Consider the following 18,261-nt stretch of genomic DNA (forward strand, 5'->3'; position numbering starts at 1 on the left):
AGTAGGTGGCACTGTAGGCCAGCTGGATCTCATACCCCCCTGAAGATAAGGCAACCTGCTGTTCATCACCAAAGGACCAGAGATATTTCCCAAAAGGCAAGAGAATTAATTAGTCAGTAATCTTTGTTAAAATAAAACTAAGACCTACAAAAATCTATTCTGCTATACATTTTTTCCCCTAAAGGTAAGTTCATTTTCTCTTTATTAAACATGACTCTATCTTTCACAGTGGCCATTTCAAAAAATACAACTCCAACAGAAGAGAGGACATCCAGCAGAAGGTGTCCCAGGTCTTTTAACAGTGTTTCCTGTGCCAGTCTCAAGCCGGGGTGGTGTCATTGAGGGAAACTGGCAAAAACATAAGGCCATATCATATCAAACCACTGCATGCGCAGGCAGATGGTTTGCTGTAGTGGCCCCAGAAGCAAAAATGGGAAAAAGCAGGTCTTTAAACGTGACTAGGTCCAGAAATGTAACTTCTACTCTTTAATTTTACAGTTGCAGCTATTGTTTGTGGAAGATGCTGTTAATAGTTACTAAGAGGCACAGCCGCTCACAAGCTCAAGTCAATGATGATGTGCTCAAAAATCTGCGTGTTCCCTTTGAAGCTGGATGCGAAGAGGAAGTCCCTGCGGTCAGTGGACACGACTGTGAAGGAGCGCGGGGCCTGGATGTATACCTCTTTAAAACGCTCAAAAATCTTGCCTTCTTCGTCCAAACTCGTGAAGCGACTGGTACGAATAAAAACCTTTGTCGTTCCATTTGTAGACGACACCAGCAGCAGCCTCGACGTTTCCCCGAGTTTTTGTGTTTATCTTGCAGCGTCACCTTTTTGTCTCACGCTGCTGTCACTGAAGTGTCTATAGCAGGGGTCGGCAACTTCGCTTGGCTTCGGGCCAATTTTTTTCAGCGCCCACAGGTGGCGGGCCAGATGGTAAAGGTATTGGCTTACATATATTTATAAATACATAAATATGAATTACATGCATTTTAACTCACCTAAAACAGCCAATTAAAAAATCCTCGGGCAAAAGCTTTTGCTCCTTTTATTATGGTTTTGGTAAGAATTATGCCTTTGTTGAACATGGTAATATGGATACTAAAGGCGCACAGTATCGGGTAGAGCTATGAAAAACTTTTCACTTTAAGGTTTTACCTCATTTATTCAGGTCTTTGTCTCATGATATTAATTGAAACTAATACTTTTGTGGTTAAAATGTGCGGATTTAAACAAGGATAAAATCTTTCTAAGACGGTTACTTGAACCAGGAAGCTGCGTAATTATTGCTTATCGTCAAATCTCTCCATCAAAATTCTTTTCTCACGCTGTCTTCTTGTGACCATCACTGCGATTTAGCTCTGCCTCGAAGGTTAAACTACGACAGGCTTTTAGTCGTGCGTAATACCGCACTAACGGCTTCCTTACTCCGCATTTGGTGCCGTAATGACCTGCACCTTTACGCACCACTGTGGGAGAGCTGTAGGACTTGGATGATGCCAAGTGCAGCAAGGATCGTGATAAAATCACAACGTAAATGAAAAATGTTTAAAATTGACATGGCTAAGTGGATTTATGTTGTGTCAAACATGAGCAAAGGTCGGGAACAATAAAACCTGACATGCGGACAAAAAGCAAGTCCCCACCCCGGTTAAAAGAAATCTTCAAACTGAGTATTTTGACAGTTTTGTGATTAAGTGATTTATTTTAATAAAATAGGGAATTTTGAATAACTAACCACAGAAGTGCAAGAAGGCTATAGCGTAACGGGTGCACATTCCTTGAGCTGCGCGCAGTCTGCACGCTTGCCTCACCAGATGTCCAAAAACAGTTAGCCACGATTTTGACTGGTGAAGGTGTATGTACACACCAGTTCATTGTTTGCTTTTAATGTTGTGTTACATGCACACCATGGGCAGTGGAATGCCTGTAGCAGTGCCCACATAACTTGGTATTTGTCGTAACGGTGGGTGTAGCGGACCAAAGGATGCAGACTCGGGGAATATTTACAGTATTTATTAAAGAAATGACAAATGGTGCAGTTCGAGGGTTGATCTGGCGGTGAGCAGGAGGTGAGGCACGGGCCAGGATCCAGGAGCGGAACGTGGAGCGCAGCGGAGATGACGATGCGGGCAGCACCAGGGCAGGACGCAGAGTGCTAACCAGGGTCCGGGGTCGCGGAATGCAGAGATAAAACAGACAGTACCAGGGCTGGGAAGCAGGGTGGAAGCAGGGTCGGAGCTGAGCCGGGAGCGCTGGAGCTGAGACGGTCCAGCAAGCTGGGTGGAGACGCACATACGATCCGGCACCGAACGGGATGAGGCTGAAACGAAGATGAACCGGCACTGAACAGGGTGTAGAAACGCAGATGATCTCGCCCTGAGTGTCTGGTCCTGCCTCCTCTTATACACAGCAGGTGGTGGTGATCGCGCTGATGAGCTGCAGGTGCGCGCAGGAGGAGCCAGGAGCTCAGCCCAGCTTGGCAGGTGAGGGAGGGAACGAGCAGGACAGGAGGAAAAACGTGGAGCAGACGGAGCGGATCATGACAGTATTAAAGAATCAATGCCGGAAGAAAGTCCAAAATCCTCTGGCGGGCCAAAATAAATTGGCAAAGGGCCAACATTTTCCCGCGGGCCGGACGTTGCCGACCACTGGTCTATAGTCAAGTAGCAACAGGCTAACCATGGAGCTAGCATAGTGCTACGTTTCCGCTAGCAAAGTAAAATACCACTCCCATTTGGTGGTTTTAGGACAAATCATCTTTACTATAGGTATAAAATAGACTTTTACAGAGTGTTACAGCAGTTATTTAAATTTAACAAAAATCATTTCAGTTATTAAAAGGCAAGTCTATTTGTAAAGCACAATTCATATACAAAGTTTTTCAAAGTGCTTTAAAGGATAATGAACACATTACAATCACAATAAACAAAAAAAAGATAATATACACTGTGAAAAGAGCACGTAACATTGTCCATTTAATCAGAGGGACTTATGTTGGTGCAAAATAATGGATTTTTTTTTGCCTTATGTTCATTTTCAAGCCTTGATTTTCTGTATTTTAGCTAAACAAATGACACTATATCCCCCTCTTTACTGTTGGTAGATATCCCATCGGTAAATAAATAAATAAATAATTTGGTTCACCTGCGATATTTCTTGTATAAAACTGGGACAAATCACTGGTTTTGGATGAATCAAGGCTCCATACCACTCTATGCTCAAAACTGGGACTGTCCCGGGTAAACAGGGACTTCTGGTCACCCTGGGTTAGTACGATGAAGAAGACATATATACTTTAAATAAAAAAGTGTTCAAGTATCAAAATAACCTATTCATTTTCTTTAAAAGTACAGATATTTACACCAAAATCTACTCAAATTTCTTCCTCCAAACTTCACACATGGAATAACTGAATCTCTATCTGGATTCAAAGATGATTCATCACACAGCCCTAGCCCTGTATGGCCTTTGGTGTAGGATAAACAAGTACATCACAAAGATATGATAATAAAGATTAAGTTTTTGTAGGATATCTCTTACTTATACATAAGTTATACTACAATATGTCAGTCCCTTCTTTAGTTTGGCCTATGTCATTGGTTTGGGACTCCTGGACTGGGACTGCGAGTTCCTCCTCCTCAGGACTGGATGTGACACAGCCTGTGGCCATCTCCTCACTTTGAAACATCTCTCTCAGGGGTGTCTCCAAATTCCATCCCTGTTTTTTGGCAAATTTATAAATGGAACCAAAAAGATCCGGAAACAGCATTGACACATCAACCAGGGCTGCATCCTCGCGACTGGAAAGAAAAACAAAGAGGTGGGTGAGCCATAATTCAGAAGTAAACAAAACTAAAACTAAAGTAGCCTACTTACTAATGCTCATGAAGGTTTCTTATGAAGCGCAGTAGACCCAAAGCATTTCTAGGATAAGGTTTGCTCTTTTGATCCATTGTCTGGACCAACCGCTCAGAAAACTTAAAAAACATAGTATAAACATATAAACATATAAAATCAGATGTTGACCAAAATATAGTTTTGTTTGTTGCTGCTCATACACATCTGTTTCTCACTTTTGTTTTCCAGTCATTCAAGGATCCCTCAACCACAAATTCTTCTACAGCAGAAATAAATTCATTTTTAGCAGTCCGACACTTGGCAATTTCCTCACGGTTCCCAACTTTTTTCAAGTACTCAACTCGTCTGGAAAGAATCTAGTTTGTGTCAATGAACAAATGATATTAACTCTGCTTCTTTCTTACTTGTGATTGTTCCAGAAAAAGGGATGGCTGAGACACTCCTCCACGTTGGGTCTGTTCCTGGGTTCTTCGTTGATCATCCACTTAATGAGGTCTTTGGCCACCTGGTCGTCTACATGCTCCAGGTTGTATTTACCAAATAAAATGTTTGCTTCACAGAGAAACCTGTTTCCAAAGGGATGATGACCTCCAGACAGGATGTAATAAATCAGCATTCCAGCCACCTGAAAACAACACAAGGTTTTCTTTGAAATAATGTTTATTATTTTCTTTGAGAAACCACAAACCTGTATGTCAGTGTTTGACTTGTATGGTGTCCCACTGTCCTCCTCTGTCAGAGTCTCTTTGGCCATCCAACACTGGGTCCCAGCACTGGCTGTTCTCAGAGTGGTCTGTCCTGTGAGCAGACGTCTACTGATGCCAAAGTCTGATAATCTGGCTCTTCCCTTTACATCTACAGACAATGTTGAAGGTGAAATGAAGTTAAATCATTGTGTATACAGAAATAATACAAATGTGTACATTATTTGTTGTACAGTAGAAATGTCTTACCAATTAAAACATTTTGTGGCTTTAGATCTCGGTGAAGAATTGGAGGTTTTTGACTATGAAGAACCTTCAAACTGTCAAGGAACTGCCGTATGAGACTCTTTTTCAGTGAAAGATTGTCATTGTCTCTGAGATATTCTTCCAGAGTGTATTCACAAAGCTGAAGAGCCAAATACCCAAAGTTCTGGTCCTCTGCATTATCAATATATCGCACTATAGAAGGGTGGTCCAGCTCTGGGAGTCGGAGGAACCCCTCCTCGTTCTTCAACACTCGATAGTTGGACTTTGTCATCCTCTTAATGGCCACTTCAGTGCCATCATCCCTCAGCCCCAGGAAGACCTCAGTCCCATCACTGCCTTTAGCTATGAGGAACTCTGCATCATTCACATACACTATACTTCCTACTCGAGAGACTTGTTCAGAGCTCTGGAGTTTCTCCAGCTTTTCCTTCCACCTTTTGCTGCTCGAGAACCACTGACGTGTTGGCAAAGATTCAGAGTTGGATAAAAATGGCTGGACATTAGAAGTGGATTCCTCAACAGGAACTGTATCTTTCTGACTGTCCGTTTCTGACTTTTCCTTCTTTTTCTTCTTCTTTTTCTTTTTCTTTTTCCCAGACCCAGGAGCCTCTGACACGTCCTCACATTCAGAGTTAGTTCTGTTAAAGTGACCTTTGAGTCTCCTCAGCCCCTCTTTGAGCTTGTCGTTCATTTTCATGTCAGCAGATGTCAGTACATCTTCAGGCACAGTGCAGATCTCTGCTGAGGTGAACATTTCAGCAGCATTTTTTAATGGAAGTAGGTTTGCAAAGACTCCGTATGTGAACTCTCTAATGTCAGAGGAGTGCTGATCCTTTACAAAAGGAGATATACTTTTGCATAATGTTTCCAGAAATGTGGTGTCCCACTGCTGGGTCTTACTTGTTTTCTGTGTTATCACATACAGGGTTTGAAGCACTGCAAGAACTAGACTCTTCTCTTTTAACCAAAGGAGTAAATGTGGAATTATAGCCACCGCCTGCTCAAGAGGTATTTCCTCCATAGTGTTGGAAATGACATGTAAACCATTAATGGCCCTACCTACATTAAATGTATTAATATTTGGGATACGAGTAACAAGATTGTCAATGTAGGAATTCAAGTTATCAGTTTCTTTGAGCCATTTGATACATAGTCGACTGTATTTTTCTTGATTTGGCTCTCGCAGTGTCAGGAGAATTTCAATCATGAGTAAATGGGTCTGAGGATGTTCATTCAGCATGTCACTGTGAAACATTTTTAAAACTTCTTCAGGTGTTTTCTCACGGACAAAAAATCCCAGCTGTATAAAGCAACTGGCTTTAGAGCATATCTCATCCCCCTCTGATGCGAGGATCCCAATCATCTCAGAGAATTTCTTATTGTGACTGTTGGGTTGGTTTCCTGGTACAGGTGATATTACTGCACCAGCTGAAAGAAGCATTTTTACAACCTCTTTCATGTTATTACAGGCAGCAATTTGCAGAGCAGTACAAGTTACAGGTGAAACTGACACATTAGGGTCGGCCTTTGCTTCAAGAAGATGTCTCACAAAAACAGGTGGAGCAAAGAATATTGAAACACAATGCAAAGCAGTGAATCCTTTGGGGGTAAGGAGGTCTGGATTTGCTCCCTTCTTCAAAAGAAACACTGTAATGTCTTCTTTGTGAAAGGCCACAGCAACCATTAGTGGAGTCATTAAATCATTCAGTACTTGGAACGGGTAAAGAGCATTGATGTCATTGGACTGTAGTAGTTTCCTTAACTTCTTTGGGTTGTTGCTGAAAATGCACTCTATTAAAGGATGTGTTTCATTCACTGACACTTTTAATGTCAGGGGTGCATAATCCATTTTGTTGCTTCAGAAAAACTGTAACACACAAAGCAGCAAATTGTATTTCATAAACCAAAATCAATGTACACAAGGTCAAGGCAACACATGACAGTACATACAAGTGACAGAAGAGTTATGCAGACAGGTCATATGTGCTGCATAGTGACTGGATGTTTTTGAAAGACATTTTTGAATCATGTTTCATTTTAAACTGGGTTCACACATAACTTATTTTTCTACAATTTATTTGCAGTTTTACTAATGTAATGTAAATGTATATAGATTATAACCCACCAAGCACCCAATGAAACTGGGAACAGGGCGAGGTATTACAGGCTCATTTCATTTTTGGTATAATGACTCATCTCTACTAGATTTTCGAGTTCATTCCAGTGAATTTCATCCCTAAAAAGAAACTTTGTTCCAGATGTAAAGGTGAAATATAAATGTGTTTAAACCTACCTTGTTGTGGTGAATTTGTTAAGATGAATTTGAAGTAGCTCAAGTTGTTCAACTTAATCTCTGTGCACCTTTGTTTCCGTCTTATCATTTGGACCAAAAGTCAGTTTCATTTATGCTCCTCCCACTAAATCCATAAAACAGGAGATAGCATTGAACTGAATGTAACACGTCTCTATAATTCCACATTTTTTATTCTGTACAGTACTTAACATTCAAAATGCTCAAAACATGTTTTACAAAATGTTTACTTCAAACTTGCATATTCTGTGTTTTTCCTTTGGAGTTTTTTTTTTTTTCCTAGTCAGTCTCATTTGATTTAGTTTCCATAAAATGTGTCCAAAAGTTCAGCTATCATGCTTTTGCAAGTGCAAATCGTAAAATGCAGGTCTGGTATTTTTACATTCTTCTATATCAACAAACGTAATATTAGAAAAGTTCTATTTACAATTTATTGTCTGATATAATTTGCTTTGTTTAGTTAAAGGAGCTGTATGTGGCTCTTACAGATTTTAAAGAGGCACTACAATCACATCTGAACCTTTCCAGTGCCTCATTGTCAGTATATGGACACAGATACAGCAACAGGAGATTCATGATTAACGATTGGCTGCAGGTCCTGGGGGAGCTGGATTTCAGTATTGAAATTGGTAACAACAAATGAGAGACTCATGTGAGGCTCATGACTCATTTGCTTTCTAACCAGAGAATTGTCTTCAGAACAAAAACATGAAATGTAACAAATGAGAGACTCGTGTGAGGCTCATTTTGTTCTCAAGACGATCATCTGATCAGAAAACAAAAACACAAAATGTAACATACACAACTTTAAGAATAAATCAGCACTAGACTTGTTATCATTAAAAGCTGTATTAGATTTGAACATGTTTACCTCATATCTGGGACAGAGACAGGTTATGTTTATGACATTTAAATCAAAATGTTACATACAGTTCCTTTAACATTCTGTATTTTTGTATTTAGTCATACTTTCCTGTGTCTGTTTTCTCTGTAAAACAATGATGAGTCTTATCTTTATACTATCCTATACTTTATCTAAATCTCTAACTGTCACCGTTTAAAATGACACCGACTGTTTTCACGTTTAAAGATTTGTGCTTTCAAAGACATTCATTTTATGGCATAAAGCTAAAAGGTCTACAATATCATATCCAGTAGGTGGCACTGTAGGCCAGCTGGATCTCATAACCCCCTGAAGATAAGGCAACCTGCTGTTCATCACCAAAAGACCAGAGATATTTCCCAAAAGGAAAGAGAATTAATTAGTCAGTAATTTTTGTTAAAATAAAACTAAGACCTAGAAAAATCTATTCTGCTGTATGTTTTCCCTTAAGATTAATTCATTTTCTCTTAATTAAACTTGACTATCTTTCACAGTGGCCATTTCAAAGAATACAACTCCAACAGAAGAGAGGACATCCAGCAGAAGGTGTCTCAAGTCTTTTAACAGTGTTTCCTGTGGACCAGGACGCATCAAAGACTGGGAATTTGTCCATAAAAAAATTTCACTTTTTTTTTTAAGAGTTTAGAATATTCAGATTTTTTTTTTTTTTTTTTTTGTTTTGTTAAAGACACATTGTCTTACTTCCTGTTAGCAGCACTTCAAATGAGCCACATTGTTCCAAGAGGCACAAGAGTTTCTCATTTTGTTTTTACTCAGGACCAGTGTTGCTGTGTTCAGGTACTTAATAGTTTTTGCAAATCATTATTCAAATGTTTTATCACAATGATTAAAATATACACTTTTCTCGGAAACTACTTAATGTAAAAAGATAATTTTATATGTATATGTTTTTACACTCATCAGGTCCCAATCATTTGAACCCCACGTCAAGCACATAACCTGGACTGCATTCTTTCACCTCAAAAACATAGCCCGTCTCCGCCCATCACTCACCTTCTCTGCCGCTGAAACTCTCATCCACGCATTCATCACATCCAGAATCGACTACTGCAATAGCATCCTCTATGGTACACCATCCAAAACCCTCAACAGACTACAGTACATTCAGAACTCCGCTGCCCGGCTCCTCACCCACACCCGCTCACGTGAACATATCACTCCTGTCCTCCACAAGCTCCACTGGCTCCCCGTCCCTCAGCGCATCCACTTCAAAATCCTTCTCATCACATTCAAAGCTCTCCACAACCTGGCCCCTCCTCACCTCACAGACCTGCTCCACCTCCACACTCCATCTCGCCTCCTCCGCTCCTCCAGCTCCAACCTCCTGTCCCTGCCCTGTAGGACCAAGCTCCGAACTTGGGGGGACAGAGCCTTCTCCATCGCTGCCCCCACCCTCTGGAAGTCACTACCCAAACCCCTCCGTGACTGCTCTGACCTCCCCACCTTCAAAAAAGAACTCAAAACTCACCTGTTCAAAATTGCTTTTAATGTTTGTAAATTTTGTGATATTTTATTCTTGTATGTATTGTGAAGCGACTTTGAGTGCCTTGAAAAGCGCTATATAAATAAAATGTATTATTATTATTATTATTATTATTATTATTATTATTATTATTATTATTATTATTATTATTATTATTATTAATCATCATAAAAGACAGAAGAGAAATTAATAAAGCATGCCCTGCAAGAGCTCGGATCCTAGGAGGATAAATTTAACGAAAATAATTTCAGTTATTTAAAGTCAAGGCAAGTTAATTTGTATAGCACAATTCATACACAAAATCATTCAAAGTGCTTTACAGAATAAGAAAGACATTAAAATCACAATGCAACAAATCAAAACATAAATAATCATAAATAATCATCAAAAAATGAATTTTAAAACCCCTTAGCATTCCGGGTCATTTTGGTGAAATTGCCTTTGTTTTGACCTCTCCAGATTAAAATAATCACCATTATTGAACCCTCAGTACTAAATGCACAAGTTTGGGGTCTTTGTAAAGGTAACACCCTATAGTTTTACCCACAGGCACCAGAATCACTGTAAGTTTGTCTGCTCAGCATTTATACACTTTGGAACACACATAAAAAATAAATTTTCTCATTCTCGCCTAAATTTTTTTGTTAAAATGAAGGTGTAGAAAGCTGCAGTAGGTAGCTGGGGACGAAAATACACTATATCTCAAATGAAAATCTTGATGACCACTCACATTTCAAATTTGGGGTCAATACCTATAAAAAATAAGATAAGATCTGCCTTTATTAGTCCCACAGTGGGGAAATTCCAGAATTGCACCGCACAGTTAAAGAACAGAAGGAAAATGGTACATGCAATAAAACAAGATAATAGATAAACAGCTTTAAATAATTTAAAAAATAGACTTAAAAAATAAACTAAAAATAGACTCTAATATAACATCTTCGTAAAGTGACTTGAGTATTGCACACAGGTGTGGATGAATGACACATGTTCAGTGTTAACAGTGTTCATTGTACAGTCTGACAGCAGCAGGAAGGAAAGACCTGAAACCTCCTTGACACAGCGAGGGTGAATCAGTCACTGAAGCTGCTCTCCAGGGCAGACAGAGCGTCCTGCAGGGGGTGAGACTCATGGCCCAGCATAGAAAATACCTTAGCCAGGACCCTCCTGTCCCCCACCTCCTGCACTGAGTCCAGAGGACAGCCCAGGACAGAGCTGGACTTTTTGATGACCTTGTCCAGCTTCTTCCTCTCCCTCTCTGTGATGCTGCTGCTCCAGCAGACCACACCGTACAGGATGGCTGATGCCACCACAGAGTCATAGAAGGTCTTCAGGAGTGGACTGACACCAGTCCACAAAGTCCTGTGTTAGTCCTCTGTACTCCACATCGTCGTCATCCTTGATGAGGCCAATGATGGCAGAGTCATCAGAGAACTTCTGCAGGATGCAGCTGTCTGTGTTGTGTCTGAAGTCTGCAGTGTAAAGGGTGAAAAGAAAGGGCACGAGGACAGTGCCCTGGGGTGCCCCCACACTACAGGTCATGAGATCAGACATGCAGTTCTTGGCTCTCACAAACTGGGGCCGGTTTGTAAGATAGTCCAGGATCCAGTCTGCCAGGTCACAGTCCACCCTGGCGGTCTCCAGCTTGTCCCTCAGGAGCAGTGGCTGGATGGTGTTGAAAGTGGAGAAGTCAAAGAAGAGAATCCTCACAGTGCTGCCGGGGTTCTCCAGGTGAGACAGTGAGTGGTGCAGCAGGTAGATGACGGCGTCCTCCACTCCGATGCCAGGCCGGTACGCAAACTGCAGCGGGTCCATCGCTGAGCTCATGGTGGAGCGGAGGTGGCCAAGGACCAGTCTCTCCAGTGTCTTCATCAGGTGAGATGTTAGAGCCACCGGCCTGAAGCTGCTGAGCTCCTTGGCCTGTGGCGTCTTGGGCACCGGTACCACGCAGGTAAAATGAGAGTTTCACACTCATTTTATCATCAGTAAGTCCAAGCCTCTCCAAACCTATCCAAATGGAGACATTTGGAGAACGTTTGGAAAAACTGCAACAACTTTTTAATGTTTCAACCCACAGACATCAGTGAGGCTCTACTGAAAACTCACACTGAGAGGAATCTGTGTCTGCACACCCAGCTGCTCCATTACTGTACATCAGTGGCTAGAGCTTTGGTCGAATCCCGCTCGGACCAACTTCTGCAATTGTGTCCTTAGTTCTATCATTGTGTCCTTAGGCAAGACACTTCACCAAAGTGGTGTGTGAGTTAATGATTGGTGGTGGTCGGGGGGCGCAGATTGGCATTAGCTAATGCTAATGATTACACATGACCCACAATTAACTCAATAGCAGAATAAACCACGCTTACCGATCAGGAACACCATCCAGTCCATCAAATCATAAGGTCCTCTACTCCTGAATCTCATCATGAGATCTTCACTCGGTTCCACGAACCGCTCCAGGTCCGAGATGCCTCTAGTTTAACTTGTACAAACATCCACAGTGTCCTCGGTCGCGTACTTCCTTTGTTTTGTCCGTTTCATCATGATTAAAACGCAAAACTGCTGCAAAACAGTACGTAAAATTGCGGAATTACGCACACTTAATTTTACGCACGGATCTTTGCATCCTTTACGCGCACTGCAAACGCCATCTGTTTACGGGAAACCACTGCATGTTGTGTTCCGTTGCTCATTGGTTTTAAGGGGAAAACGTCACTAAACGTGTGTAATGTAACAGCTTCATTCCCCTTCATTCAAGGGGGAGAGTGGGTTGCGCACTCTTTCAGTCATCTGTATCACTCATTCACTGTCCGCGACTCCAGTAACCCACAACCCCCATTTTATTGGCCAAGCTAACACACAAGCTAACATGTTTGTTTTGCACTGAGGAACAAAGTTGGTGCTGTCAGAAGTTTATTATGATAAGTGACAGAGCAGATTTCACTTTCCTGCAGCAGATTGGACATGGAGGCTCCAACGTCCTTTGTGGACATATTTTCTTCACTGGATTATATTCTCTGGACCTTTACGGAACGAATGAGACCAACTTTGTGTGAATATGTTGATTTTTGACAGAACCAGAGCCTCAATGGTAAGTGATGTCCAAATCCACATTTCTGACTTCTTTGCAAAAACGGCTTTCCTGTCAGCACTGTGGTGATTAGAGGTGTAAATGGTTTACACATTCAGAAAAATGAGAGCTGTAGCCTTCATTTGATGTGTAGATTGTTTGTGTGGGTGATGCAGAAATATGTACATTGCTGTAAAGTTGTAACGTAAAGGCGGGCCGTCGAAATGTCAAGGGGTTAAAAGAGTGCAGAATAAAAACCTTTGAGTCATTTGCACAGTTAAACAGAACCTTTCTGAGCCTGGATTTAATCAATGTCAAAGTAGAAGCCTGTCTCACATCTTCAGGAAAAAAAAAAGACATATTTGCATTCTTATAAAACCTATGAAAGTAGACTAGTGTAGAGTGACCAGATTTTCAAGTTTCTAAATGGGAACACACCCAGATTGGGATGGTTGGTATAAATAAAACTGTGAAAAGGGCACTTAACATTGTCCATTTAATTAGAGGGACTTATCTTGGTGCAAATATGTGGACTCTTTTGCCTTATGTTCATTTTCAAGCATGATTTTCTGCATTTTAACTAAAAAAGTGACAATATATCCCCCTCTTTACTGTTGGTAGATATCAGATTGGTTAAAAATGGGGACACCCGGGACGTTTCTTGTATAAAACTGGGACAAATGACTGGTTTTGGACAAATCTGCTGGGACAGGGGACATAGGGCTCCAAACCAGTCTATGCTCAAAACTGGGACTTCTGGTTAACCTAGGCTACTGGTATGAAGTAGACCTAAAGACTTTAAATAAAGTGTATCAAAATAACCTATTTATTTTCTTTAAAAAATACAGATATTTACACTGAAAACTAGTCAAATTTCTTCCTCCAAACTCTTCTCCAAATCACATGCATACTGACATAGGACTGGCTGTCATCCTCTCCATTAAAAAGATCCAAGCATAAAATAACATGACTGAATCTCTATCTTGATTCAAACATAATTAATCACACAGCTGTGTATGGCCTTTGGTGTAGGTCTTACTTGTACTTAAGTTATTCTACAATATGTCAGTGCCTTCTTTAGTTTGGCCTATGTCATTGGTTTGGGACTCCTGGACTGGGACTGCGAGTTCCTCCTCCTCAGGACTGGATGTGACACAGCCTGTGGCCATCTCCTCACTTTGAAACATCTCTCTCAGGGGTGTCTCCAGATTCCATTCCTGTTTTTTGGCAAATTTATAAATGGAACCAAAAAGATCCGGAAACAACGTCAACACATCAACTTGGGCTGCATCCCTGGGACTGAAAAGAAAAACAGAGGTGTGTGAGCTATGATTACGAAGCAAACAAAACTAATTATAAAAGCCTACTTACTCATGTTCATAAAGGTTTCTTATGAAGCGCAATAGTCCCAATGCATTTTCAGGGTAAGCTTTGCCCCTTTTGTCCTTTTTCTGGACCAACTCCTCAGAGAACTTAAAAAAAACACAGCAGATAAAATCAGATCAATCAGTTAACCAAAATATAAAGTTTTGGTTGTTGCTACTTATAAACATCTGTTTAATTTGATCTATATATTTCTCACTTTTGTTTTCCAGTCATTCAAGGATCCCTCAACAACAAATTCTTCTACAGCAGAAATAAATTCATTTTTAGCAGTCCAGCACTTGGCAATTTCATCACGGTTCCCAACTTTTTTCAAGTACTCAACTCGCCTGAAAAGAATGTAATTTGTGTCAATGAACAAATGATATTAACTCTGCTTCTTTCTTACTTGTGATTGTTCCAGAAAAAGGGATGGCTGAGACACTCCTCCACGTTGGGTCTGTTCCTGGGTTCTTCGTTGATCATCCACTCAATGAGGTCTTTGGCCACCTGGTCGTCTACATGCTCCAGGTTGTATTTACCAAATAAAATGTTTGCTTCACAGAGAAACCTGTTTCCAAAGGGATGATGGCCACCAGACAGGATGTAATAAATCAGCATTCCAGCCACCTGAAAACAACACAAGGTTTTATTTGAAATAATGTTTATTATTTTCTTTGAGAAACCACAAACCTGTATGTCAGTGTTTGACTTGTATGGTGTCCCACTGTCCTCCTCTGTCAGAGTCTCTTTGGCCATCCAACACTTTGTCCCAGCACTGGCTGTTCTCAGAGTGGTCTGTCCTGTGAGCAGACGTCTACTGATGCCAAAGTCTGATAATCTGGCTCTTCCCTTTACATCTACAGACAATGGTGGAGGTGTTGTTTTTGAAAATAATACAAATATGTACATTATTTGTTGTACAGTAGAAATGTCTTACCAATTAAAACATTTTGTGGCTTTAAATCTCGGTGAAGAATTGGAGGTTTTTGACTATGAAGAACCTTCAAACTGTCAAGGAACTGTCGTATAAGACTCTTTTTCAGTGAAGGATTGTCATTGTCTCTGAGATATTCTTCCAGAGTGTATTCACAAAGCTGAAGAGCCAAATACCCAAAGTTCAGGTCCTCTGCATTATCAATATATCGCACTATAGAAGGGTGGTCCAGCTCTGGGAGTCGGAGGAACCCCTCCTCGTTCTTCAACACTCGATAGTTGGACTTTGTCATCCTCTTAATGGCCACTTCAGTGCCATCATCCCTCAGCCCCAGGAAGACCTCAGTCCCATCACTGCCTTTAGCTATGAGGAACTCTGCATCATTCACATACACTATACTTCCTACTCGAGAGACTTGTTCAGAGCTCTGGAGTTTCTCCAGCTTTTCCTTCCACCTTTTGCTGCTCGAGAACCACTGACGTGTTGGCAAAGATTCAGAGTTGGATAAAAATGGCTGGACATTAGAAGTGGATTCCTCAACAGGAACTGTATCTTTCTGACTGTCCGTTTCTGACTTTTCCTTCTTTTTCTTCTTCTTTTTCTTTTTCTTTTTCCCAGACCCAGGAGCCTCTGACACGTCCTCACATTCAGAGTTAGTTCTGTTAAAGTGACCTTTGAGTCTCCTCAGCCCCTCTTTGAGCTTGTCGTTCATTTTCATGTCAGCAGATGTCAGTACATCTTCAGGCACAGTGCAGATCTCTGCTGAGGTGAACATTTCAGCAGCATTTTTTAATGGAAGTAGGTTTGCAAAGACTCCGTATGTGAACTCTCTAATGTCAGAGGAGTGCTGATCCTTTACAAAAGGAGATATACTTTTGCATAATGTTTCCAGAAATGTGGTGTTCCACTGCTGGGTCTTAATTGTTTTCTGTGTTATCACATACAGGGTTTGAAGCACTGCAAGAACTAGACTCTTCTCTTTTAACCGAAGGAGTAAATGTGGAATTATAGCCACCGCCTGCTCAAGAGGTATTTCCTCCATAGTGTTGGAAATGACATGTAAACCATTAATAGCCAAACCTACATTAAATGTATTCATATTTGGGATACGAGCGACAAGATTGTCAATGTAGGAATTCAAGTTATCAGTTTCTTTGAGCCATTTGATACATAGTGGACTGTATTTTTCTTGATATGGTCTTTGCAGTGTCAGGAGAATTTCAATCATGAGTAAATGGGTCTGAGGATGTTCATTCAGCATGTCACTGTGAAACATTTTAAAAACTTCTTCAGGAGTTTTCTCACGGACAAAAATTTCCAGCTCTATAAAGCACCTGGCTTTAGAACACAGCTCATCCCCCTCTGATGCAAGTATCCCAATCATCTCAGAGAATTTCTTATTGTTGTGGCACTCAGGTTGGTCTGCTAGTACAGGTGATATTAGTGCACCAGCTGAAAGAAGCATTTTTACAACCTCTTTCCTGTTATGAAGGGCAGCAATTTGCAGAGCAGTAAAACGTAGAGGTGTAGTCACATCTGGGTGAGCGTTTGCTTCAAGTAGATGTCTCACAAAAACAGGTGGAGCGTTGCATAATGAGACATAATGCAAAGCAGCGAATACATTTTGGCTCAGTATGTCTGGATTTGCTCCCTTATTCAAAAGAAACACTGTAATATTTTCATTGTGACAGGCCACAGCAGCCATTAGTGGAGTCATTAAATCATTCAGTTCTTTGACTGGGTAAAGACCATTGATGTTATTGGACAGTAGTAGTTTCCTTAACTTCTTTAGGTTGTTGTTTTGAATGCACTCTATTAAAGGATGTGTTTCATTCACTGACAGTTCTACTTTCAAGGATGTAACATTCATTTTGTGACTTCACAAAAACTGTAACACACAAATGAGTAAATTGTATTTCACAAACCAAAATCATTGTACACAAGGTCAAGGCAACACATGACAGTACATACAAGTGACAGAAGAGTTATGCAGACAGGTCATAATGTGCTGCATAGTGACTGGATGTTTTTGAAAGACATTTTTGAATCATGTTTCACTTTCAACTTCTTTTTCTACAATTTATTTGGAGCTTTATTTGCATAAATGTACATAGATTATAACCACCCAAGCCAATGAAACTGGGAACAGAGTGAGTTATTACAGGCTCATTTCATACCTGGTATAATGACTCATCTCTACTGAGTTTTCCAGTTTCTTTAAAGTGAAACACATTTTGTGCCTAAGACGAAACTTTGTTCCAGTTTTAAAGGTGAATTATAAATGTGTTTAAACCTACCTTGTTTTGGTGAATGTGTTAAGATGAATTTGAAGTAGCTCAAGTTCTTCAGCTTAATCTCTGTGCACATTTGTTTCCATCTTATCATTTGGACCAAAAGTCAGTTTCATTTCTGCTCCTCCCACTAAATCCATAAAACAGGAAATAGCATTGAACTAAATGTAACATGTTGTGGGATAAATCTCCTGCATTTATAGTTAATACCTGAAAGTATCAAGATCTCACATAAAAGACCAGTCTCTATAATTCCACCTGTTTATTTTGAACGCATCAAATGTACAGTACTTAACATTCAAAATGCTCAAAACATGTTTTAAAAAATGTTTACTTCAAACTTGCATATTCTGTGTTTTTCCTTTGGAGTTTTTTTTTACTACCCAGTCTCATTTGATTTAGTTTCCATAAAATGTGTTCAAAAGTTCAGCTATCATGCTTTTGCAAGTGCAAATCGTAAAATGCAGGTCTGGTATTTTTACATTCTTCTATATCAACAAACATAATATTAGAAAAGTTCTATTTACAATTTATTGTCAGATATAATTTGCTTTGTTTAGTTAAAGGAGCTGTATGTATCTCTTACAGTTTTGAAAGAGGAACTACACTCATCTGAGCCTTTCCAGTGCCTCATTGTCAGTATATGGACACAGATACAGCAACAGGAGATTAATGATTAACGATTGGCTGCAGGTCCTGGGGGAGCTGGATTTCAGTATTGAAATTGGTAACAACAAATGAGAGACTCATGTGAGGCTCATTTTGTTTTCTGATCAGATGATGGTTATGACATTTAAATCAAAATGTTACATACAGTTCCTTTAACATTCTGTATTTTTGTATTTAGTCATACTTTCCTGTGTCTGTTTTCTCTGTAAAACGATGATGAGTCTTATCTTTATACTATCCTATACTTTATCTAAATCTCTAACTGTCACTGTTTAAAATGACACCGACTGTTTTCACGTTTAAAGATTTGTGCTTTCAAAGACATTCATTTTATGGCATAAAGCTAAAAGGTCTACAATATCATATCCAGTAGGTGGCACTGTAGGCCAGCTGGATCTCATACC

General features: G+C 40.2%; 2 protein-coding genes across 3 annotated transcripts in view; both read right to left on the reverse strand.

The window, feature by feature from the left end:
- Positions 1-3,007: 3,007 nt before the first annotated feature.
- On the reverse strand, positions 3,008-7,211 carry LOC117386724 (probable serine/threonine-protein kinase ireA). Its single transcript, XM_033984136.2, has 7 exons — positions 7,124-7,211; positions 4,813-6,697; positions 4,548-4,714; positions 4,264-4,484; positions 4,075-4,204; positions 3,878-3,978; positions 3,008-3,801 (listed from the first exon to the last, which is right to left on the reverse strand). Exons 2-7 carry the CDS (start codon positions 6,677-6,679, stop codon positions 3,558-3,560), a joined length of 2,730 nt encoding a protein of 909 aa, XP_033840027.1. The 5' UTR covers positions 6,680-6,697; positions 7,124-7,211; the 3' UTR covers positions 3,008-3,557.
- Positions 7,212-13,623: 6,412 nt separating this feature from the next.
- Positions 13,624-18,261, reverse strand: part of LOC117386726 (leucine-rich repeat LGI family member 2) — a 12,805-nt gene continuing 8,167 nt past the window's right edge. The window contains exons 1-7 of one of the 2 annotated variants that reach the window (XM_033984135.2): positions 17,195-17,298; positions 14,901-16,785; positions 14,654-14,820; positions 14,370-14,590; positions 14,181-14,310; positions 13,970-14,070; positions 13,624-13,897 (exon numbers count right to left, since the gene is read on the reverse strand). In XM_033984135.2, the coding sequence (XP_033840026.1) occupies positions 13,654-13,897; positions 13,970-14,070; positions 14,181-14,310; positions 14,370-14,590; positions 14,654-14,820; positions 14,901-16,767 (2,730 nt within the window). In that variant the 5' untranslated portion in view covers positions 16,768-16,785; positions 17,195-17,298 and the 3' untranslated portion in view covers positions 13,624-13,653. Of the gene's footprint in view, positions 13,898-13,969; positions 14,071-14,180; positions 14,311-14,369; positions 14,591-14,653; positions 14,821-14,900; positions 16,786-17,194 lie in introns of those variants that run through there. The other variant, XM_033984138.2, reaches the window with a different exon arrangement.

Source organism: Periophthalmus magnuspinnatus, chromosome 18 (assembly GCF_009829125.3).
Source record: "Periophthalmus magnuspinnatus isolate fPerMag1 chromosome 18, fPerMag1.2.pri, whole genome shotgun sequence".
Lineage (NCBI taxonomy): Eukaryota > Metazoa > Chordata > Actinopteri > Gobiiformes > Gobiidae > Periophthalmus > Periophthalmus magnuspinnatus.

Excerpts from the sequence above, each read along its gene's own strand:
- LOC117386724 (XM_033984136.2), bottom strand. The coding sequence starts at position 6,679 with ATGGATTATGCACCCCTGACATTAAAAGTGTCAGTGAATGAAACACAT. Across the intron at positions 3,979-4,074 it reads TGAATGACTGGAAAACAAAA|TTTTCTGAGCGGTTGGTCCA; the intron begins GTGAGAAACAGA and ends ATGTTTTTTAAG. Across the intron at positions 3,802-3,877 it reads AGAAACCTTCATGAGCATTA|TCGCGAGGATGCAGCCCTGG; the intron begins GTAAGTAGGCTA and ends TTTTCTTTCCAG.